The sequence below is a fragment of the Oncorhynchus gorbuscha genome, linkage group LG08 (assembly GCF_021184085.1).
Source record: "Oncorhynchus gorbuscha isolate QuinsamMale2020 ecotype Even-year linkage group LG08, OgorEven_v1.0, whole genome shotgun sequence".
NCBI classification, from domain to species: Eukaryota; Metazoa; Chordata; class Actinopteri; order Salmoniformes; family Salmonidae; genus Oncorhynchus; species Oncorhynchus gorbuscha.
In genome coordinates this window covers 44,937,104-44,961,151 of record NC_060180.1, presented here as the reverse complement: position 1 = coordinate 44,961,151, position 24,048 = coordinate 44,937,104, and the positions used below count along the sequence as shown (strand labels likewise).

The 24,048-nt window shown below is 45.8% G+C and overlaps 1 protein-coding gene across 1 annotated transcript; it reads left to right on the top strand.

Annotated features, from left to right (window-relative positions):
* On the top strand, positions 1 to 23,668 carry LOC124040880 (angiopoietin-related protein 1-like). The gene is made up of 5 exons (XM_046357989.1): positions 1 to 205; positions 17,784 to 18,650; positions 21,839 to 22,032; positions 22,592 to 22,862; positions 22,976 to 23,668. The coding sequence occupies exons 2-5, from the start codon at positions 17,849 to 17,851 to the stop codon at positions 23,161 to 23,163; spliced, it is 1,455 nt and encodes a 484-aa protein (XP_046213945.1). The 5' UTR covers positions 1 to 205; positions 17,784 to 17,848; the 3' UTR covers positions 23,164 to 23,668.
* The last annotated feature ends 380 nt before the right edge of the window (positions 23,669 to 24,048 follow it).

Genomic DNA, 24,048 nt, shown 5'->3' with positions numbered 1-24,048 from the left:
GTGTATGCATGCATGTGTGTTTGAATGCCAGAGAGAGAGCGAGACAGAGAGACCAGTACTAGGCAGAAGGCATGAGAGCCAGAGCATGCAGTTATACAGGAGCCACAACGGAGACTGAGACATCGGCTCCGACAAGCCTGTAACAAAGACCAGCAGGAGAAACAAACGACTTTGGGACGCATAGACTGTCTTCACACAGCTGCAGGTGTGTACACACTCCTCTTTCCTGTAGCTTATCTTGTCCTGTTTGTCTTTTCTTCAACTACGTTAAACAGCAAATTCCAGTTACGGTATTGTTTAGATGAGAGATAACAACATGTTTGTAGATCGTATCTGTCATCCTCAAGAGTATCATAGTTCTGAAAATGGGTTCTATTACCATTATGCAACTAATTTATTTAGAATAAATGTCATTATAAAGGGCTTGTATTTTAATGGAAGCCTCCCAGAACTTAAACCATTAACCACAATTAGTTGTTCATCTATTTTAATACACTCCCGCTGTTTATTAACGCTTTATTCGCTGTTGTTAAAGGTTTATTAACTGTTATCAATGGTTTATTAACTTACAAATGTGAGACATTATTAGACAAACTTTGGGTAAGGAGAAAAGACTGAGTAAACATCCCCCCTGCGTCTGAACAGACACACTTCAGTCACAGCAGAACATCCAGTGACCCACTGGCACTGGAGGACAGTCACCGCAAAGACTGTCCTCTGCCAGCCTACTGTAGGACAGTCACCGCAAGTTTGACCTGTCTGGATGCAAACCGCCCTATCAATATAAATGAGCTATCAGTCTGGCTCTACCTGAGGGGGAAAATGTACTTTGGAGACTTTGTTTTGCTTTTTATAAATCAATGAAAAATGTAATGCTCTGAATGTGGCTGACTTGATGAAGAGAAGCAGGCCTAGGGTGTAAGCAACAGAGACATACTATACAGCAGTAATAACACACTATTAGATGAATAATCCTGCTATATTGATCCTTTTCTGTAAACACTGTCACTTATCTAAATTGGGGTTTGGGACTAACTTTTAAGAAGGGTTAATCGCTGAAGCCTAATTATTGATAGTGATGATGAAAAAGGGTTTTGATAAAAGAGAGAAAGAGAGAGAGAGAGAGAGAGAGAGAGAGAGAGAGAGAGAGAGAGAGAGAGAGAGAGAGAGAGAGAGAGAGAGAGAGGGGGCATGGTTCATGTTCACGTCCCAAGTCTCTGACTTATTATGGCTTTAAAGTTCTAATATATCCCTTTCTTAATCTCTCCTCCTCCAATTTTCCTCAAACCTATTCTCCATCTGTAAGTATGTTTTGGGGTGCTTTCGATTTGATTTGCCTGAAAGCCTGACACAAAGGAAATTCATGGATTTCCAGTGCTGGACTGGTAATGATAAATAACACTTAATCAATAGTACATACATAAATAAAGAACATCTGATGTTGCCCTCTGCTTGACATCAGGCAGTAATACAATGTTTCTCTCTTTTGACAGTGAACAATTTTGCCACCACATTGGTTTTGGTTTAGGTAAATGCTACTGGACCCCTCCCATTAAGTATGGTTGGGATGGGACCCTTCAATGCACCTCAGAACTTTTCAGAGAAGACCGCAGGCAGAAATGATTGCGTGCCCCCACTACTTTTTCCATCCAAGACATATTGAGTCCTTGCTTCCTCAGTATGTTTAAATCCAGAGGATTTGTTTTTATGGGTAGCCTATTGGTGTGAAGTAGGTCATATTTTGCACCTGTCAAAAGTGTTGGATGGATGAGGGTTCTATTTCAAATACTTGATGTTTCGATGTCTCACTATGGGATATGCTTGGGCGTGGCCACAAGCTCGAAGTAACCAATCAAGCAGCATCTGTTGGAGACAAGTAGCCATACGCTCACCTGGAATGCATTTCAATTAACAGGTGTGCCTTCTTAAAAGTTAATTTGTGGGATTTTTTTTCCTTCTTTATGTGTTTGAGCCAATCAGTTGTGTTGTGAAAAGGTAGTGGTGGTATACAGAAGATAGCCTTATTTGGTAAAATAACAATTCCATATTATGGCAAGAACAGATCAAATAATTAAAGAAACATGGCAGTCCATCATTACTTTAAGACATGAGGTCAGTGGATTTGAAAAATTTCAAGAACTTTGAAAGTGTCTTGGGCAGGCCAGTCACCAGTAAGGTGAATTCACTGTCATGTTCATAGAACCATTCCTCGACAATCCAAGCCTAGACAATCATACCTTTCAGACGGATACATTTGAGGAAGTGGGATACGTACTCATCCTTCCTGGAGAGGAACAAACAGGGGATTGACCTGACCACCACTCCACTCCACATGGACCTGACCTGTCTGTCTCTCTTTGCCAATCTGCTCCTCTGGTACAGCATGGCACACTCTGAGGTCAATAGCCAGCATGGACCACAGGGGGACAGGCCGCTCCGCCAACGCCCTCTATGCCAGCGACACAAGTTAGCATTCCCCCTCCATCTAGCCAAAGAACCTCTTCTTCGCCTTTCTGCCAATTAACAACAACGTAAAATCGTTCCTCTCATCCAGGGCTTGGACCAGGCCAGTCAACAACTATCAGCTCTCACTCATTTCAGGCTGCCACCAATTTAGGGTCTGGGACAGTAGGGGACAAGCCCAACGAGGCCACAGTTAGCTCATCAGCAGTCATGGTTGTATCCTTCACGCAACCAGATTAGGGAGCCAACATCATGGAACTGCTAATAGCCTCAGCCTATGGAATTCCAAGACCCAAACTGCCATACTTTGAGAGTGGAAAGGAGAGTTATTTCATCCTCTTGGAAATGGCATTGGAGAGCCTACTGGGTATTCACAGTCATCTGTCAGAAAGTTACAAATAACAAGTACTGATGGATCACTTGAGGTTCCCCAGTGAATACAAGCTGACCAAATCCAAAATGCACTCCGCAAAATCATACACGGCTGCTCTCCAGGCTCCGAAAGCGAGATATGGTGAGCCACGCCAGCTAGTCCAGAGTGTAATTGACAACATCCTGAATGTGCCTCCATGGCAGCATGATTGCAGGTGAAGATGAGGGCGAAGAGCATTGCTCACCAGGCCTCAATCTCAGCCACAGCCTCTGGTTAAGGAAGGAGTTTGAACACAAGGAGGGTCATAAAAGGCTGAATTCCCCTACAATGTACTTAAATAGTGAAGCCGGGGAGGAACCCGGAAGGGAGGAACCCGGGAAGAAGATCGCTCTCAAATTCCAGCACAATTGCCCCTATTGCAATAGTAAGGGGAACTTCCTGGGCTCATGACCCAAGGTACAAAATCTCACTCGACCCAAATTGAAGGCCTGGATAACTTCAGGTGAGCGATGCTACAAGTGTGCCCGTAGCCATAAATCGGAGAGCTGCACATTGCTGAAACCCTGCAACAGCTGTAAGAAGATCCATCTCACAGTATTGCATGAAGTAATTCCCCAAACACCGAAGGAGCAGAGTATGCTCATGGTAGGAGCCACAAAGGAGCTCTACTGTACCTCGACCAGCCAAGGGTCATGTTGAAGGTGGTAAAGGTCACTCTGCAAAGCGAAGGGAGGAGCATGGATACAATCAATGTTCTAGATGATGGGTCTGAACGAACAATAATTCTCCCAGCTGCTGCCTGGCAGCTGAACCTGAAGGGGACCCCCTGTTGGAGACACCCGTTCCCATTTGGGAACGCGCCCCCACCCCCCCAGCTGGAATGTGGTGCAGGGAACGCAAGAAATATTCCAAAAAATATTTAACCTCCACACATTAACAAGTAAAATAGCTCAAATGAAAGATAAACAAGTTGTTTATTTACCCAGCAAGACAGATTTCTAAAATGTTTTACGGCGAAAACATAGCACATATTTATGTCAAACCACCACCGCAGACATAGCTCATTAGCATAGCCAAGTAGGAAACAATATATGCAATCAACAAACGCAGGATTTTTAAAAATAATTTCACTAACCTTTTGAAATCTTCATCAGATGACAGTAATATAACATGTTACACAGTGCATTCATTTTTTTCAATAATCTGCAATATATATCCATAAATCTCTGTTTACAATGACGCATCGTTCAAAAAATGCTACTAAAATGTCAGGAGAAATGAAATAGCTCCGGCAGATAATGTCAGCTAACAAGGAATACACATCATAAACTTTGACTAAATATGCATGTTTTACATATGTATAGGAAGATACACTTCTTCTAAATGCAATCGCTGTGTTACATTTATTTTTAACGTTACAGGTTGTGTTCACTAGGCTATACTAGGAGTCGGCGCTCCAAAGGTATCATTATGCCTCCTCTATCTTGGAGTCGACAGAAACCCAAAATTAACACATAAATATTCCCTTACCTTTGCTGTTCTTCCATCAAAAGACCTGGAAGGGATTATACTTACCAAAACAGCATTTAGTTTTCAAGTCTGTGTCTTTCGGTTCTCAAAATAGCCACATTTCGGTCTAAATGTAGGCAAAATTCAAGTGGATGCGCACCAAAACGTTGAAATTATATATTATATGTCGAGTAAACTTGTCAAACTATGTTCATAATTAAGCTTTAACATGTTATAAAGGTGTACAGCAATTGTGAGGACGAAGCGAAACACACACGTCGTTTAATCGATCCTGAAGAAAAGACCTCACCGGAGCAGAGCACGCATAAGCGTACACTTTCTTTTCGTGTGACCGAGACCTTTCAGCACGCTCAAAGTCTCGTGAGCGCGCGATTCTCACAATGAGAAGCCCCATTGAAAGCAGGCTTCGCGCTGAACATGTACAGACTGTTCCCAGAGCTGTAGCTGTTTGGGAAGTGCGTATACGATGACGTCAAAGTTGGGCCAACTTTTTCCATGACAAGAGAGACTTTGGGAGAATGCATGCCCTGAGACTTCTGCTTTACATAGAGCCAAAATTTAAACGGTTTTAGAAGCTTTAGAGTGTTTTCTATTCGATAATATATTTTATATGCATATATTAGCAACTTTTGACAAAAATTTATCCTGTTTTATATGGGTACCCAATTCCTCCAGAAGGGGCAGTAAACAGGGGTAGCCTTAACAGGTTTTAACCTCAGAACGGTGCAACATAATATTATCCAAGTGAAGGGCTCTGCTGTGACATTTTGCATTTCCCCTTCAGGACATAGGGACGTGGCCTACGATATCACAAATGCCTTCACGGCAGATGGCCTTCCTGCCAGATGAGTGTTCTACAGAAGAAATATCCTCATCTCAGAGGACTGCCTCTTTGCAACATGGCCAGAGTTGCGCCACTCATCTTGATCGTGTCAGACTACCCACACTCCATCTACTTCTGTCCACCCAAGCTGTAGAGTCACAGCAAGTCCTATTAACCAGAAGCAGTCTAGCTCCATCTCCTGTGCAGCTACTGACAGCTACTGCTCTGAAAGATAGACACCTTCCCCAACCGGAATCTAAAGGAGGTCACCCGCTCATAATATGACTCCTCCTATGCATTAGACCTCCTGCAGAAGCACACCACCACTGAAATGGATGGTGTTCAGAGGTACGCAACCCCACTACTATGGGTGCCCAACCATACCATCGTCCTCTGTTAAACACAACACAGGCTGTACTCCCACTACTCCGTGGGACAGAGCGGTGACTGGTGAAGAACCCTGAGCTTGCAGTTTATAACTGGGAAATGCATGACCTTGTGAAGACAGGATATGTCACAAAAGTGACAGCTCATGAAGAGGGAAACCCACTCAGCAAATCCTGGTATCTCCCTCACCATGTTATCCAGTAACACAGTGGGAAGTATTGACTTGTCTTCAACTGTTCTTTCCAAGGCGCTGGTCAAAGGATCAACCTTAGGTCCTTCCGTACAAGGTGTCCTTGCACTCCTCAGCCATCAAGTACTCCCATTTGGCACCACATGCAGTCCTTGCTGGGCCATATATGCTCTGCAGAGACAAGCCTGGGAGCACCCAGACAGTGACCCAGAAGTCTGGGAATCAGTGTAGAATTCCTTTCTATGTGGATAACTGCTTACAGAGCCTACCATCCACTGCTGAAATGAAAGCACTCCTCGACAAAGTCCAGAATCTCCTATCCAAAGGGGCTTTTGAGGTCTGACAGTGGGCTAGCAACACAGCAGAGGTATCCTGCACCTCCTGCCACAAGCCAGGTCAAATAGTAGTGAACTATGATTTTCGCAGTCTGGCGCTAACCCACAAGAGCCCACTCTAGGACTAAGATGGAGCTGCATACTAGATACCCTTGGGTACAAGCACCACCAAAGTCTTAGTCCAGGACCTGTGGCAGACCAAGAGGGATTGGGATGACCCAATCCACCCAGCAGACCTCGTGGAATGATGGATCTGTTGGGAAACAGATTTGTCAGAGTTCTCCAGATGCCAAGGTGTTATGTTTGCACCCTGTGCTGACCAACTTGGATCAAGCCGGAAACTTCATGTGTTCTGTAACGTTTCAGAGTGGGCTTCTGGAGCAGTTTCCTATCTTGGAGTGTTGGATGATGCTGGCCAAACCCATGTCTCCTTTGTCATAGCCAGGTCCAGGGTTGCACCCAAGTAGCAGTTGCCAATGCTTAGGTTGGAACACAGCGCTGCCCTTTCCGGAGCCCAATAGGCCTCCAATCTCCTTCAAATTCAACCCCCGAGGAGCTCATTTTGGAGGAACACAGGAGCGAGAGATCAAATTGGTTAAGACGGCCTTACAAGCCGTCCTGGGTGACCAAATTGCCACAGAAACTGTCTTGCAGACCGTCCTGTTAGAGGTTGAAGGAATACTGAACTACAAACAGTCGTGTTAGATCAGTGGAGATCCAGGTAAAGAACCAGACATATATCCAGCCTGTTGTCCAAATAATTACTCTCCCTGAGATGACAGAGGACGTGGAGGGATGAGCCTTTTGAGGAGTGTGGAATTTAACAGAATTCTGGGGTGGCTGTGGAAAAGGCTCATGGAGTTGGTGAAATCTCCCTTTAATTCATTGCCACTTGCCCAGCTTGACCAGAACGCTTTAATTAGGTCAGGTTGAAATGTCTGACAGATCTCAACTCATTAAAAGGAGGAAATCTCCACTGCCTGACCTCGCTGCTTTCTCTCCCCCAACTCCATCTAATCCAGACATTGTGTGCATCCAGAAATCAACATACATCCACAGAATCTGTTATCTTTCATCTGAACTATCTGTTACTCTCGGGAGAGCGGCACATCAGTTATCGTTTATAGTTATTAATACGGAGCGCAGCTTGGAGCGCATGCTTCAAACCTATTGTGTTATATCAATGGACAATGATCAAGGCCCTACAGATCATCACGGGACAATTATGCCACTGAAATATGGTTAAAATGTAACAAAATTACATGTAGATATGAAGACAAACCTGGAAGTATGAAACTGAATTATTATTTGCTAAATTGATAAATCCTGAGATCAAACTGATTGAGATTACAGATTGAATCATTTATAACTGATTGATTTATTTGCATTGTCATTATCATGATTATATTTAGTGGGTTTTCAGGCCCCTCCGGTGACAAATTTAGCTACTTTTAGGCTGTCTTTGGGGAATTTTGACACAGAGGCATTCTGTGGTTTTGATGAAATGTACCAACTTTTCCAACTAAATTCTGATGCAAACGAGAGTGGAAAAAAGCTGTCTGTGCAGCGACACACACACACAGACAGAGAAGCACAAGGGGAGGGAGGGTGTGAAGGGGGAGGAGTGATGAAACTACTTCCGGACTGCAGCAGTGCTGGAGAAAGGAAACTGCAAACGTCATCTAGCGACTACTAGCGACAAGTAAAGGAGCCAATAGCAGATCTCACTGAAAAACAGTTGCGAACGCTAAGCCTGCCTTATCAGTCAGTTGGAGTTTGACTTCCGGCGCCGACTGAGATGGCCGCCTCGCTTCGCGTTCCTAGGAAACTATGCAGTTTTTAGTTTTTTTTACGTGTTATTTCTTACATTGGTACCCCAGGTCATCTTAGGTTTCATTACATACAGTCGAGAAGAACTACTGAACATAAGAGCAGCGTCAACTCACCATCAGTACGACCAAGAATATGACATTCGCGAAGTGGACCCTGTGTTCTGCCTTCCACCAAGGGCAACGGAATGGATCCCAGCCGGCGACCCCAAAAAACGACTTCGAAAAAGGGGAAAACGAAGCGGTCTTCTGGTCAGACTCCGGAGACGGGCACATCGTGCACCACTCCCTAGCATTCTCCTCGCCAATGTCCAGTCTCTTGACAACAAGGTTGATGAAATCCGAGCAAGGGTAGCATTCCAGAGGGACATCAGAGACCGTAACGTTCTTTGCTTCACGGAAACATGGCTCACTGGAGAGACGCTATCGGAGACGGTGCAGCCAGCTGGTTTCTCCACGCATCGCGCCGACAGAAACAAACATCTTTCTGGTAAGAAGAGGGGCAGGGGCGTATGCTTTATGGTTAACGTGACGTGGTGTGGCCAAAACAACATACAGGAGCTCAAGTCCTTCTGTTCACCTGATTTAGAATTCCTCACAATGAAATGTAGACCGCATTATCTACCAAGGGAATTCTCTTCGATTATAATCACAGCCGTATATATTCCCCCCCAAGCAGACACATCGATAGCTCTGAACAAACTTTATTTGACTCTTTGCAAACTGGAATCCATATATCCGGAGGCTGCATTCATTGTAGCTGGGGATTTTAACAAGGCTAATCTGAAAACAAGACTCCCTAAATTTTATCAGCATATCGATTGCGCAACCAGGGATGGAAAAACCTTGGATCATTGCTATTCCAACTTCCGCGACGCATATAAGGCCCTGCCCCACCCTCCTTTCGGAAAAGCTGACCACGACTCCATTTTGTTGATCCCAGCCTACAAACAGAAACTAAAACAAGAAGCTCCCGCGCTGAGGTCTGTTCAACGCTGGTCCGACCAATCCGATTCTACACTCCAAGACTGCTTCCATCACGTGGACTGGGATATGTTCCGTATTGCGTCAGACGACAACATTGACAAATACGCTGATTCGGTGTGTGAGTTCATTAGAACGTGCGTTGAAGATGTCGTTCCCATAGCAACGATTAAAACATTCCCAAACCAGAAACCGTGGATTGATGGCAGCATTCGCGTGAAACTGAAAGCGCGAACCACTGCTTTTAATCAGGGCAAAGTGACTGGAAACATGACCGAATACAAACAGTGTATCTATTCCCTCCGCAAGGCAATCAAACAAGCTAAGCGTCAGTATAAAGACAAAGTAGAATCTCAATTCAACGGCTCAGACACAAGAGGTATGTGGCAGGGTCTACAGTCAATCACGGATTACAAAAAGAAAACCTGCACGAACCAGGATGTCTTGCTCCCAGGCAGACTAAAAAACTTTTTGCACGCTTTGAGGACAATACAGTGCCACTGACACTGCCCGCAACTAATGATTACCAACAACGACGAGACGGCCTACAGGGAGGAGGTGAGGGCCCTCGGAGTGTGGTGTCAGGAAAATAACCTCACACTCAACGTCAACAAAACTAAGGAGATGATTGTGGACTTCAGGAAACAGCAGAGGGAACACCCCCCTATCCACATCGATGGAACAGTAGTGGAGAGGGTAGTAAGTTTTAAGTTCCTCGGCGTACACATCACAGACAAACTGAATTGGTCCACCCACACAGACAGCATCGTGAAGAAGGCGCAGCAGCGCCTCTTCAACCTCAGGAGGCTGAAGAAATTTGGCTTGTCACCAAAAGCACTCACAAACTTCTACAGATGCACAATCGAGAGCATCCTGTCGGACTCTATCACCGCCCGGTACAGCAACTGCTCCGCCCACAACCGTAAGGCTCTCCAGAGGGTAGTGAGGTCTGCACAACGCATCACCGGGGGCAAACTACCTGCCCTCCAGGACACCTACACCACCCGATGTCACAGGAAGGCCATAAAGATCATCAAGGACAGCAACCACCTGAGCCACTGCCTGTTCACCCCGCTATCATCCAGAAGGCGAGGTCAGTACAGGTGCATCAAAGCTGGGACCGAGAGACTGAAAAACAGCTTCTATCTCAAGGCCATCAGACTGTTAAACAGCCACCACTAACATTGAGTGGCTGCTGCCAACACACTGACTCAACTCCAGCCACTTTAATAATGGGAATTGATGGGAAATGATGTAAAATATATCACTAGCCACTTTAAACAATGCTACCTAATATAATGTTTACATACCCTACATTATTCATCTCATATGTATACGTATATACTGTACTCTATATCATCTACTGCATCCTTATGTAATACATGTATCACTAGCCACTTTAACTATGCCACTTTGTTTACATACTCATCTCATATGTATATACTGCACTCAATACCATCTACTGTATCTTGCCTATGCCGCTCTGTACCATCACTCATTCATATATCTTTATGTACATATTCTTTATCCCCTTACACTTGTGTCTATAAGGTAGTAGTTTTGGAATTGTTAGCTAGAGTACTTGTTGGTTATTACTGCATTGTCGGAACTAGAAGCACAAGCATTTCGCTACACTCGCACTAACATCTGCTAACCATGTGTATGTGACAAATACAATTGGATTTGATTTGATTTGAATGAGAGAAAGCCAACTGAACATTGAAGAGCGAAGCACTAAATAAACAAATAATTTTAAACCTTATCTGGAAGGTGAGCGAGTTATAAAGCATAGGATATAAAACAAAGTTAAGCGAGAATAATTATATAATTGTTATTTTTTTATGACGTTGTGATAGTTGAATGGATTTATGAAAGTATGTTAGCAAAAAAGCTAGAATTGTCTAATTGTAGCTCCAGTCAAGCTAGCCTGTAGTGGCAACAGAGGAAAAGAGGACACCAACAAATGTTTACACGGTCACACCCTGATCTGTTTCACCTGTCTTTTATAAACTCAGAGAGTGTAACATGGGGAACATTGTAACTTGCTGTTGTTAGGGATATGAAATTATGAAAATGTATCTTTGAGATAACAAACAGTACACTACACTCGACCCTCGTTCTGGACAGCCCTACTTCTTCATTTCTCAAAGGAAAAACATCAACACATTTCTAAAGACTGTTGACATCTAGTGGAAGCGATAGGAACTGCAAGCAACTGGCTTAGAATTCTAGATTCCCATTCAAAACCGTTGAAAAGAGAGTGACCTCCAATTTATTTTCTCCTGGATGGTTTGTCCTCGGGGTTTCGCCTGCCAAATAAGTTCTGTTATACTCACAGACATCATTCAAACGATTTCAGAGTATTTTCTATCCAAATCTACTAATTATATGCATATCCTAGCTTCTGGGCCTGAGTAGCAGGCAGTTTACTTTGGGCACACTTTTCATCCGGACGGGAAAATACCGCCTCATAGCCTTAAGAAGTTTTAAGAGTGTCCACTAGGCCTACACTTTTTAATTCCAGAGCGAGTAGTGAATGTTGCATTATGTGAGTACCATAACTGATTGCATTTTTGGTCACTTAACCCGTAAAATGTTGTTACGCAGAACATCATGATAATACATTATAAACAACTACCATGCTTTCATGTTTACATGCTGTTAGTGTAAAACCATGGTATATTCCCTCCATCCACGGCAGTACAATAAAATAAATATCATTCTACGATCATCATGGTTTTTGGTCACTGCCGTGGCAGGAAAATACCATGTATTTACAGCAGTACCTTTACATGGTACATTTTTTGTAAGGGTCTCCGCAAAGCTAGCTACCCCAAACTAGCTTTTTCACTTGTAAGGATAGAATTGCTTCACTCCCTGACGGTTGAGAGACACAATTTGTTCGTTGAGAGACAAGCGAAGCATATGCTTTTCTCTGGCTAGCAGTGTGGTTACTAGCTAGGCTATTTAACCTCAAGACGAATGCTAACTAGTTTACATGTACTATTTCTCTGAGCAATGGAGTCGGCTTACCCCTCACAAGGAGAACCAAGCGGGGTGCCTGCCCTTGCTCCCTCTACCGGAACACCCTTATCCGTGTGGGGCTACAATTTCAGACAAGGACACACTCTTTGTGTACTGCCTAGCTGGGGGTCCCACCTGCATGTGAAGGCTGCGTAAAGCACTCACCGTGCTTACCCCTTCACCCTCAAAACAGGGCGATGAGGAGACCCCGCAATCACAACCCACTTGAGCGGAGGTAGCGGCAGGTTACCCTGAGGACCTATGTCCTATATGTTTTGACAGCGGATGAAGGAGAAGGGGACCTCCTCATTGACGAGTTTAAGAAGAAGAAGAAGCCTAAGCCCTCGGCTCAAGGATGTCTTTCTCCCTCATCAGAACTTCAGTACTTAATGACAAATATGGGCTAATCGATGTCTGTAAACGATCAGCGACCAGACTCAATATCGAGTGGCCCGTACCCATGGTGGGTGGCAGCGCCGAAAGGGACTGGTTCGACAGGAAGACACTCCCCTCTCTCACCATCCCGGGAAAGTAATTTCTTCTAGCGGTCCAAAGCCAAATGCAACTGGGACAAGCCCTTGTCCAGCAGTGTCCAAATGAGGCATTTTCTGGGCATGGACATGGCTATGGAGACCTACATCAAGGTCTCCCTACAGCTGCAGTGTGTATCCGTCCTTCTGCCTCCCCCGACCAGCGCAAAGTTCTTCTTTGTGGAGAAGAAGGACAGAAGCCTGTGCATCAACTACCGGGGCCTCAATAACATCACAGTGAAGAACCGCTACCACTCATCCCCTCGGCCTTCAAGCCGCTCGAGGGGGCCACCGTTTTCTCCAAGTTGGACCTGTGGAACGCCTACCATCTGGTGCGGATACGGGAAGGGGACGAGTGGAAGACTGCTTTCAACATGGCCAGCGGCCACTATGAATACCTGGTCATGCCATCAGGAATTACCAACGGCCATGCTGTGTTCTAGGCCTTGGTTAATGACGTTCTCTGCGACATGTTGAACCGGTTCATTTTTGTCTACATCGATGACATCCTCGTTTTCTCCCACTCAACCCAAGAACACATGCTCCATGTCCGACAGGTCCTCGAGCGCCTCCTGGATAACCAGCTTTTTGTGAATTGCTGCAAGGAATGTACAGATGGAGCAGTGGTGGATTGGCCCCAGCCTATATCCAGAGTGAAGCTGCAAAGTTTCCTGGGATTTGCCAACTTTATCCGGAGTTACAACACCATGGCTTCCCCCCTGTCTGCACTCACATCCCCCAAGGTTCCATTCACATGGTCCCCAGCTGCTGACCGGGTGCTCTGGGACCTCAAGCACCACTTCACCACTGCTCCCATGTTGGTTCATCCTGACACATCCCGTCAGTTCGTGGTGGAGGCCAATGCTTCGGATGTTGGAGTGGGGGCTGTCCTGTCCCAGCGTTCTGCCCTGGACCTCAAGTTACATCCATGCACCTACTTCTCCCATCGCCTCAATGCCACGGAGAGGAACTACGATGTGGGGAATCATGAGCTTCTCGCAGTGAAAATGGTGTTGGAGGAGTGGAGACACTGGTTGGAGGGGGCGGTACATCTGTTCATTGTGTGGATGGATCACAATAACCTGAAATATCTCCGCACCGCCAAGCATCTCGATTCCAGTTAGGTTAGGTGGGCCCTGCTTTTCACCCGGTTTAACTTCTCCCTCTCCTACCGACCAGGATTCAAGAACATCAAGCCGGATGCACTGTCACGCTGCTATAGCCCTGCTGCTACACTTTCAGATCCTGAGACCATCCTTCCCACCTCGTGTCTGGTGATGGAACTCAGCTGGGGAATAGGGAAGCAGGTCCGTGAGGCGAATCGTTCCCAGCCAAACCCCGGGGGGGCAGATAACAGGATGTTTGCGTGTGCCTGACACTGTCCACTCCTTGGTCTTGGAGTGGGCCCACTCCTCCAGGCTTGCCTGCCACCTGGGCTCCCAGCGGACCCTGAATTTTGTGGGACAATGCTTTTGGGGGCCTGCCTAACATGGTCCCGGAAGTCTCCGCGTTCATCGCCGCCTGCACGATCTGTGCACAGAACAAGACTCCTTGGCAAGCTCTGGTCTTCTTCAACCACTGCCTGTCCCTCACCATCCCTGGTCTAACATATACCTGCCATCCTGACAGTAGTGGACCAGTTTTCCAAAGCCACCCACTTCATTCCTCTTCTCAACCTACCCTCTGCCAAAGAGACATCCCAGGTCATGGTGCAGCACATCTTCCGGATCCATGGACTCCCGGTGGACATGGCCCTCAGTTCTATTCCCGGGTTCTGGAAGGCGTTCTGCATGCTATTTGGTCAGCCTGTCCTCCGGGTTCCACTAGCAGTCCAATGCCCAGTCGGAGCGAGACCTGTAGACAACTCTGCCATCAACTTGTGTGGGTTGAATAAGCCTGCAACACCCTCCCCTGTTCTGCCACTGGGCTCTCACCTTTCAAGTTTTATTTTTTATTTATTTTATTTCACCTTTATTTAACCAGGTAGGCTAGTTGAGAACAAGTTCTCATTTGCAACTGCAACCTGGCCAAGATAAAGCATAGCAGTGTGAACACACAACACAGAGTTACACATGGAGTAAACAATTAACAAGTCAATAACACAGTAGAAAAAAGGGGGAGTCTATATACAATGTGTACAAAAGGCATGAGGAGGTAGGCGAATAATTACAATTTTGCAGATTAACACTGGAGTGATTAATGATCAGATGGCCATGTACAGGTAGATATATTGGTGTGCAAAAGAGCAGAAAAGTAAATAAATAAAAACAGTATGGGGATGAGGTAGGTGAAAATGGATGGGCTATTTACCAATAGACTATGTGCAGCTGCAGCGATCGGTTAGCTGCTCAGATAGCTGATGTTTGAAGTTGGTGAGGGAGATAAAAGTCTCCAACTTCAGCGATTTTTGCAATTCGTTCCAGTCACAGGCAACAGAGTACTGGAACGAAAGGCGGCCAAATGAGGTGTTGGCTTTAGGGATGATCAGTGAGATACACCTGCTGGAGCGCGTGCTACGGATGGGTGTTGCCATCGTGACCAGTGAACTGAGATAAGGCGGAGCTTTACCTAGCATGGACTTGTAGATGACCTGGAGCCAGTGGGTCTGGCGACGAATATGTAGCGAGGGCCAGCCGACTAGAGCACACAAGTCGCAGTGGTGGGTGGTATAAGGTGCTTTAGTGACAAAACGGATGGCACTGTGATAAACTGCATCCAGTTTGCTGAGTAGAGTGTTGGAAGCCATTTTGTAGATGACATCGACGAAGTCGAGGATCGGTAGGATAGTCAGTTTTACTAGGGTAAGCTTGGCGGCGTGAGTGAAGGAGGCTTTGTTGCGGAATAGAAAGCCGACTCTTAATTTGATTTTCGATTGGAGATGTTTGATATGAGTCTGGAAGTAGAGTTTGCAGTCTTGCCAGACACCTAGGTACTTATAGATGTCCACATATTCAAGGTCGGAACCATCCAGGGTGGTGATGCTAGTCGGGCATGCGGGTGCAGGCAGCGATCGGTTGAAAAGCATGCATTTGGTTTTACTAGTGTTTAAGAGCAGTTGGAGGCCACAGAAGGAGTGTTGTATGGCATTGAAGCTCGTTTGGAGGTTAGATAGCACAGTGTCCAATGACCGGCCGAAAGTATGTAGAATGGTGTCGTCTGCGTAGAGGTGGATCAGGGAATCGCCCGCAGCAAGACCAACATCATTGATATCAAATCAAATCAAATTTAAAAGAGTCAGCTGATATCTCAAAGTGCTGTACAGAAACCCAGCCTAAAACCCCAAACAGAAACCCTGTGGCACCCCCATAGAGACTGCCAGAGGACTGGATGTTCACCATGCCCTCCAGATTTGACAGCACTGAACTCTGTCTGCAAAAGTAATTGGTTTGACACACTGAACTCTGTCTGCAAAAGTAATTGGTGAACCAGGCAAGGCAGTCATCCGAAAAACCGAGGCTACTGAGTCTGCCGATAAGAATATGGTGATTGACAGAGTCGAAAGCCTTGGCAAGGTCGATGAAGACGGCTGCACAGTACTGTCTTTTATCGATGGCGGTTATGATATCGTTTAGTACCTTGAGTGTGGCTGAGGTGCACCCGTGACCGGCTCGGAAACCAGATTGCACAGCGGAGAAGGTACGGTGGGATTCAAGATGGTCAGTGACCTGTTTGTTGACTTGGCTTTCGAAGACCTTAGATAGGCAGGGCAGGATGGATATAGGTCTGTAACAGTTTGGGTCCAGGGTGTCTCCCCTTTGAAGAGGGGGATGACTGCGGCAGCTTTCCAATCCTTGGGGATCTCAGACGATATGAAAGAGAGGTTGAACAGGCTGGTAATAGGGGTTGCGACAATGGCGGCGGATAGTTTCAGAAATAGAGGGTCCAGATTGTCAAGCCCAGCTGATTTGTACGGGTCCAGGTTTTGCAGCTCTTTCAGAACATCTGCTATCTGGATTTGGGTAAAGGAGAACCTGGAGAGGCTTGGGCGAGGAGCTGCGGGGGGGGGGGGGGGCGGAGCTGTTGGCCGAGGTTGGAGTAGCCAGGCGGAAGGCATGGCCAGCCGTTGAGAAATGCTTATTGAAGTTTTCGATAATCATGGATTTATCGGTGGTGACCGTGTTACCTAGCCTCAGTGCAGTGGGCAGCTGGGAAGAGGTGCTCTTGTTCTCCATGGACTTCACAGTGTCCCAGAACTTTTTGGAGTTGGAGCTACAGGATGCAAAGTGTTCCGGGGGTGTTAGCCCCTGCTCTTTCTGGAGCAAGAGGAAGAGGTCACCATACCCTCGGCCCAGATGTTTGTCCGCTGCAGTTGCCATACCTGGAAGAAAGCCCGGTCGGCTCTTCTCAAGACCACCACCAGGTATCGACGACAAGCGGACCGCAAATTTCTCCAAGATTATTAGCCCCTCTGTAGCCCCGTACCCTCCGTATTCATCCAACTTTTCATGTGTCTAGGATTAAACCTATGTCTCACAGCCCTTTGTCTCCTGCCTGCCCTGACCCCGAGCCGGCCTGCTGTTCTGCACCTTATTGACTCTGTCCTGGATTACGGACCTCTGCCTGCCTTTGACCTGTCTTTTGCATGCAACCAGTTTGGGTCAATAAACATCTGTGATTCCAGCTGTCTGCAACTGGGTCTTATCCTGAGTTCTGATTTTTTTAATAGATTCACAGAAAACATTACTTATAAGCCAGTCTCACACATCCAGCTCTTTCATTCGATACCAAATTCAGCCACTGCCATATTTAGGCCAGCCAGGAGAAATAGGATGCGAGTAAAATGGGTCAGTCAGAAACAATCATTGGCCTCCAGCTGGCACCCAAGAGATGCACAGGCATAATCTTATTATAGGTACACTTATCCACACACTTCTTTGAGATAACTTTTTTATTTAGAATTGGGGCTTCATGTTTGCCTTCATCTAATTCCAAACAAAAACTTCCTACCTGATTTTCAGACTTGTATTATGAAAGAGTAGAGATTTTTTAACAGTATCCCTCAAATTAATTATAATAATATATAGTTCCTATATAGCCCTTTTCTAAAACCCAAAGACACAATCTGGAAGCTTTTGGAGAAGCTTGAGAAAGCAGGGGAGATGTAGGAATATGAGAACCAGGGCTAACCAAACACACCCAGAGATATGATATAGCCTGCTCAGGGGCAGTAGCGTGAAGGAATATCCAAGAGTGAATGAACTCAAGTCAGAATTGGAGTTGTGAAAACATATTTCTGCATGTCTGTTCTGCAGTGCACACACCACTACTAAGAATTCAACCACGTATTGACTCGCTCTCCCCTGCCTATGTTTTAGGTGCACCAGTGACACAGACAGCCTTGTTGTAGAGGAGCAGAAGAAGAGAAAAGGAACCACTAGCTATGGGGCCCAGAGCTTGGTGCCTGTTTGTCCTGCTTGGGCTGTCCGTCTGGAGCAGCAGTGAGGGCCTCAGATCCCCCATCCTGACCCGGAGACGTAGGTACCTGGAGGACAAAGGAGAACCACCCAAAAAATGCTCGTATACCTTCCTGGTCCCTGAGCAGAAGATCACAGGGCCAATCTGCACCAGCCGGGGCCTACACACGGACAAGGACCGCGTGACCCGCCTGGACGTAGCGGCGGTGAGGGACCTGCTTTCCAAACAGAGACGAGAGATGGATACCCTGAAGCTGGTGGTGAACATTGATGGGAACATGGTGAACGAGATGAAGTTGCTGAGGAAGGAGAGCAGGAACATGAACTCCAGGGTGACCCAGCTCTACATGCAGCTTCTGCACGAGATCATCAGGAAGAGAGACAACTCTCTGGAGCTGGCTCAGCTGGAGGGACGCATTCTGAACGCCACAGCAGAGTCCCTACGCCTGGCCGCCCGCTACCGTGACCTAGAGGTCCGATACGCTGCGCTCTCCGCCGTGGTCAACAGCCAGTCAGTTCTGGTTGGTGCCCTGGAAGAGCGCTGTCTGCAGGTGTACGGCCGGCGGCAGGAGCAGTCTCCTCGGGGCCCACCACTGGTGCAGGTGGTGCCAGAGAACATACCGGTTAGCATCCCGAGATTTACCAACGAGATCCAGAGGGACCACGGCCGGGCATTTCCCAGAGACAGGGGCTCCCAAGCAGGGCCAGTACCCACAGGAAGCACCCTGGAGCTCCAGAAGGCTCCGCAGGGCAACTTCAGTGCAGAGGGTGAGGCAACTGATTATTAGATACACTATATAGTGCATTGGGTCAGTATTCAAACCCCTTGACTTCATCCACATTTTGTTACGTTACAGCCTTATTCTAAAATGGATTGAATTGTTTTTTCCCCCTCATCAATCTACACACCAAACCCCATACAAAGTGAAAATACGTTTTTAGACATTTTTGCAACTGTATACAAAATAAAAAACAGAAATACCTTATTTACATAGGTATTCAGACACTTTGCTATGAGATTTGAAATTGAGCTCAGGTGCATCCTGTTTCCATTGATCATCCTTGAGATGTTTCTACAAGCTGATTGGAGTCTACCTGTGGTCAATTCAATTGATTGGACATGATTTGGAAAGCCACAAATGGAAACCACTCCTCAGTAAAAGGCACATGACAGCCAACTTGGAGTTTACCAAAAGGCACCTAAAGTATTCTCAGACCATGAAAAACAAGATTCCCTGGCACCACCCCTACGGTGAAGCATGGGGGTGGCAGCATAGTGCTGTGGCAATGTTTTTCAGCGGCAGAGACTGGGAGACTAGTCAGGATCAAGGGAAAGATGAACAGAGCAAAGCACATAGAGATCCTTAATGAAAACCTGCTCAGGACCTCAGAATGGGGCGATGGTTCACCTTACAACAGGGCAACGCCCCTAAGCACACAGCCACGGCAACGCAGGAGTCACTTCAGGACAAGTCTCTGTGCCAAGCTTGTAGCATCATACCCAAGAAGACTCAAGGCTATAATACCTGCCAAAGGTGCTTCAACAAACTACTGAGTAAAGGGTCTGAATACTTATGTAAATGTGATATTTCAGTTTTTTATTTGTAATAAACTTGCAAAGATGTCTAAAAAACAGTTTTTGCTTTGTCATTATGTGTGTAGATTGATGAGGGGAAAAACTATTTAATCAATTTTAGAATAAGGCTGTAACGTAACAAAATGTGGAAAAAGTCAAGGGGTCTGAATACTTTCCGAATGCACCGTATATACAAAAGTATGTGGACACCCATTCAAATTTGTGATTTGCCTATTTCAGCCACACACATTGCTGACAGATATATAAAATCGAGCACACAGCCATGTAATCTCCATAGACAAAACTTTGTCATGTGGAATGGCTTAACTGAAGAGCTCAGTGACTTTCAACGTGGCAATGTCATAGGATCCCACCTTTCCAACAAGTCAGTTCGTCAAATTTCTACCCTGCTACAGCTGCCCCGGTCAACTGTAAATTATGTAATTGTGAAGTGGAATAGTCTAGGCACAACAATGGCTCAGCCGTGAAGTGGTAGCCATACAAGCTGAGTGCTGAAGCGGTCTTCGGTTACAACACTCATTGCCGAGTTGTAAACTGCCTCCGGAAGCAACGTCAGCACAAGAACGGTTTGTCGGGAGCTTCATGAAATGGGTTTCCATGGCCAAACAGCTGCGCACAAGCCTAAGATCACCATGCGGAATGCCAAGTGTCAGCTGGAGTGGTGTAAAGCTCGCTGCCATTGGTCTCTGGAGCAGTAGAAAGAAACACGTTCTCCGGAATGATAAATCACGCTTCAACATCTGGCAGTCTGACAAACCGAATTGGGTTTGGCAGATGCCAGGAGAACATTAAATGCCCCAATGCATAGTGCCAACTGTAAAGTGTGGTGGAGGAGGAATAATGGTCTGGGGCTGTTTTTCATGGTTTGGGCTAGGCACCTTAATTACATTGAAAGGACATCTTAACGCTACAGCATACAATGACATTCTAGACGCTTCTGGGCTTCCAACTTTGTGAAAACAGCTTGGGGAAGGCCCTTCCCTGTTTCAGCATGACAATGCCCCCGTGCACAAAGCGAGGTACATCCAGAAATGGTTTGTTGAGATCGGTGTGGAAGAACTTGATTGACCTGCACAGGGCCCTGACCTCAACCCCATCGAACACCTTTGGGATGAATTGGAATGCCGACTGCCAGCCAGGCCTAAATGCCCAACATCAGTACCCAACCTCACTAATGCTCTTGTGGCTGAATGGAAGCAAGTCCCCTCAGCAACACCTAGTGGAAAGCCTTCCCAGAAGAGTGGAGGCTGTTGTAGCAGCAAAAGGGGGACCAACTCCATATTAATGCCCATTATTTTGTAATGAGATGTTCGACGAAAAGGTGTCCACATACTATTGGTTATGTAGTTTAGGTTGGTGGGTGAGGTGGTTGGTGAGGGAGTGGATGGGTGGTTAGTTGTTGTTTGTTTGGTAGCAAGGATAAAGCATAGACTTATTTCAAAATTAACCTCAAACCAATGTGTGTTCATTTTCTTCTTAGTCAGATTTTTTTATTATGTAACATTTACATATTCGGCTAGAACTAGGTTTGGTGCTGCTCACCAGAAAGAACACAGACCTCGATGGAAAGAAAATAGGTCGTAGCATTCTAAGTTCAGAAGAGGGAAAAGAGAAAAAAGAAACACAGAAAATAAACATTTTACTCATCTACCGAAATTCCTGACACATTTAAATTGTCCCGACCCAAGAATAATAAAACATGTGGGATCTGAAGGCAGCTGTGTATAAAAGGGAACCCTCTGCAGGAACCCTCCATGCTAAGCATGGACAGAACCTAGGCTGGAATGACATGGTTTCCGCTGACCACAAAGTATCTGCACATCTGGCTTCCTTCACCACCGCTTGCTGAGACCAATAGCGATCCTCACCTATAAACTAGGCAAAGGTTCATCTCACATTAAACAAACACAATAGTTTAACTGTTCACATCTGCTCTATCACAAATGTATAACAAATGAATGGTAGATACAGATAAATCCTAATATTCAATGTGTTCTAAACAAATCACTGCTTTAACTGCCTACATCTGGTGTGTGATATTTTGTTATTTTGTGTGTTATTTCTTACATTATTAGCCCAGAAAATGCTGTGTACACAAAAAAACGAAAAGACAATAATAAAATAAGAATACAAGCATTTTGCTACACCCACAATAACATCTGCTAAATATGAGTATGTGACCAATACAATTTGATTTGATTAACAGTTTGTAACTGATAAATCCCTCCGTCTCTACCTTTGTCCCTTCATCTCTCTCCCCATCCCCCCCATCTCCCCCTTCATCCCTCCATCTCTCCCTTCATGCCTCCATCTCTCCCTCCATCTCCCCCCCACCATCCCACCCTCCATGCTCCCCCAGGTCCTTTCAGGGACTGTCTCCAGGCCCAGGAGGCTGGCCATGGCACCAGCGGTATGTACCTGCTGAAACCTGACGAAGCGGAGAGGCCCATGCAGGTGTGGTGTGAGCAGGGCCTGGACAACGGAGGCTGGACCGTCATCCAGAGCAGGAGGGATGGCTCTGTCAACTTCTTCAGGAACTGGGACGCCTACAAGGTGATGATGAAAAAAGAGAAAAGACACTGAAAACGAATAAGCCAGAGACAACAACAGTGCAGTTATGTGACCTATCCAAAAGGAACTCGTCTGGCCTGGTGTCTCAGGATCCTTTCCAAGGCCTGGACCCCTTGTGTTTTCACTTATAATATCATGTATTTTGTGTGTGTCAGCGTATTATTGCTGAAGTGATTTAGTTTGAGATGGCCATTATGAAAGGTAAGAAGACCCAACAGGAAGGAATATTCCATCGCTCAATCTCCAATGTTTACTTTCCAAACTACCACAGCTCTGCTAGGTATATCTTCTTTAATTACAGTGCACTAATTCAATCTGAAGTGAACTCTCTGATTGTTGTTTGTCTTATATATTATCATGGCCAAAGAGATTAAAGCTGTTCACCTGAACAGACCAAAAAGTGATTTTAGATGCATTTGTCTTCCAAAGGTACTTTCTGACAAAAAATTGATTTATAGTATTCCTTTTTTTTAGCGTTCCTCTTTTTCAACCACTCAGACTATACAAAACCAACAACTAACTTTTCATTTATCTTTCTTAGAATGGATTCGGCAACATAGATGGGGAGTACTGGCTGGGGCTGCTGGGGATCTACAATTTAGGGAAGCAGGGAGACTACAGACTTCTAGTGGAGCTGGAGGACTGGGTGGGGAAGAAGGTGTATGCTGATTACAGCAGCTTCCACCTGGAGCATGAGAACGAGGGCTACCGCCTGAGGTTGGGCACCTACCAGGGAAACGCTGGCGACTCACTCAGCAGCCACAACGGCAAGCAGTTCACCACACTGGACAGAGACAAGGATGCCTTCTCAGGTGGGTCAATCAATCAATTCATACACTGTTGGCTAAATGCACAAGATATACAGTAGGCCCTAAAGAAGGCATATGAGACAAACAAATGGGCTATTTACATTATCTCTATGCAGGTAACTGTGCACACTTCCTTAAGGGAGGCTGGTGGTACAACTCCTGTGGCCAGGCCAATCTGAATGGTGTTTGGTACACTGGCGGTGTCTACCGCAGCAAGTTCCAGGACGGAATTTTCTGGGCAGACTACGGCGGAGGATTCTACTCTATGAAGGGAGTCCGCATGATGATTAGACCTATAGACTGAGACTACAGAGGGAGAGCCATGACCATCCTATCCCTCAACCAACACATGTACACTATTGCTTATCTCAGACCTACTCACTCACAGAGATTGAGTACAAACATTGTCTGACCTCATTGTGGGATGGTAAAGTATTAAAGTATACTACTAATGTCTGGGCCTTACTGTCAGCACTAGACTTAGAGCCAAGGAGTGCCAGACCTTTCAGTTACCATGGAGAGCAGAACAACTGACCATATGGTATGGAATTGAAATCTGTGTATGTTGCTAGAGGTAAAAGCTTGCCTATTTTAGAGGCGTGTAAATATCTTTCCACGCCATAATAACATCTTATGTAAGCATTCAATCTACTTTGTTTCAACTTCTTCATTACATTTACATTTACATTCAAGTCATTTAGCAGACGCTCTTATCCAGAGCGACCTTCATCTTGAGATGCTTTATTATTTGCATCCCTTGAGATGTTTTTTCATGTATTTGAAATAAACCAGGGAGAAGCTGTAAATGATCCTATAGAAAACATTGGGTTGTCGATTTACTGTCCATATTTGTGGATCATGCACCAATTATTGTGCTCTCACAGCTGACTTATGTACTGTAGCCTGTGTGAATGTTTTTTCTCATTTTGCAGTTGATTAAATCTCAATACGAGCCAGAGGCAAAACAAGAAGGGGAAAAAAGGAAAGGAATTACGGTTTGTTTTGTGTGGTTTTCAGAGACTTAGAAAATGCACACGAAGCAGAGAGTTAGTATGAAGTATCGGAACAGACAACGAGAAACACATGGCTGAAAGCCACAGAATAGAGTGAAGGGAAGAATGGAGAGAGGGGGAGAGGGGGAGAGGGGGAGAGGGGGAGAGGGAAAGAGACAGGGGAAGAGAGGGGGACT

Bases quoted from the DNA above. Each gene is read 5' to 3' on its own strand.
- LOC124040880 (XM_046357989.1), top strand. From the start codon at position 17,849: ATGGGGCCCAGAGCTTGGTGCCTGTTTGTCCTGCTTGGGCTGTCCGTC. The intron at 18,651-21,838 runs GTGAGGCAACTG...ATGCTCCCCCAG, and splicing joins GGGCAACTTCAGTGCAGAGG to GTCCTTTCAGGGACTGTCTC. The intron at 22,033-22,591 runs GTGATGATGAAA...TATCTTTCTTAG, and splicing joins GGAACTGGGACGCCTACAAG to AATGGATTCGGCAACATAGA.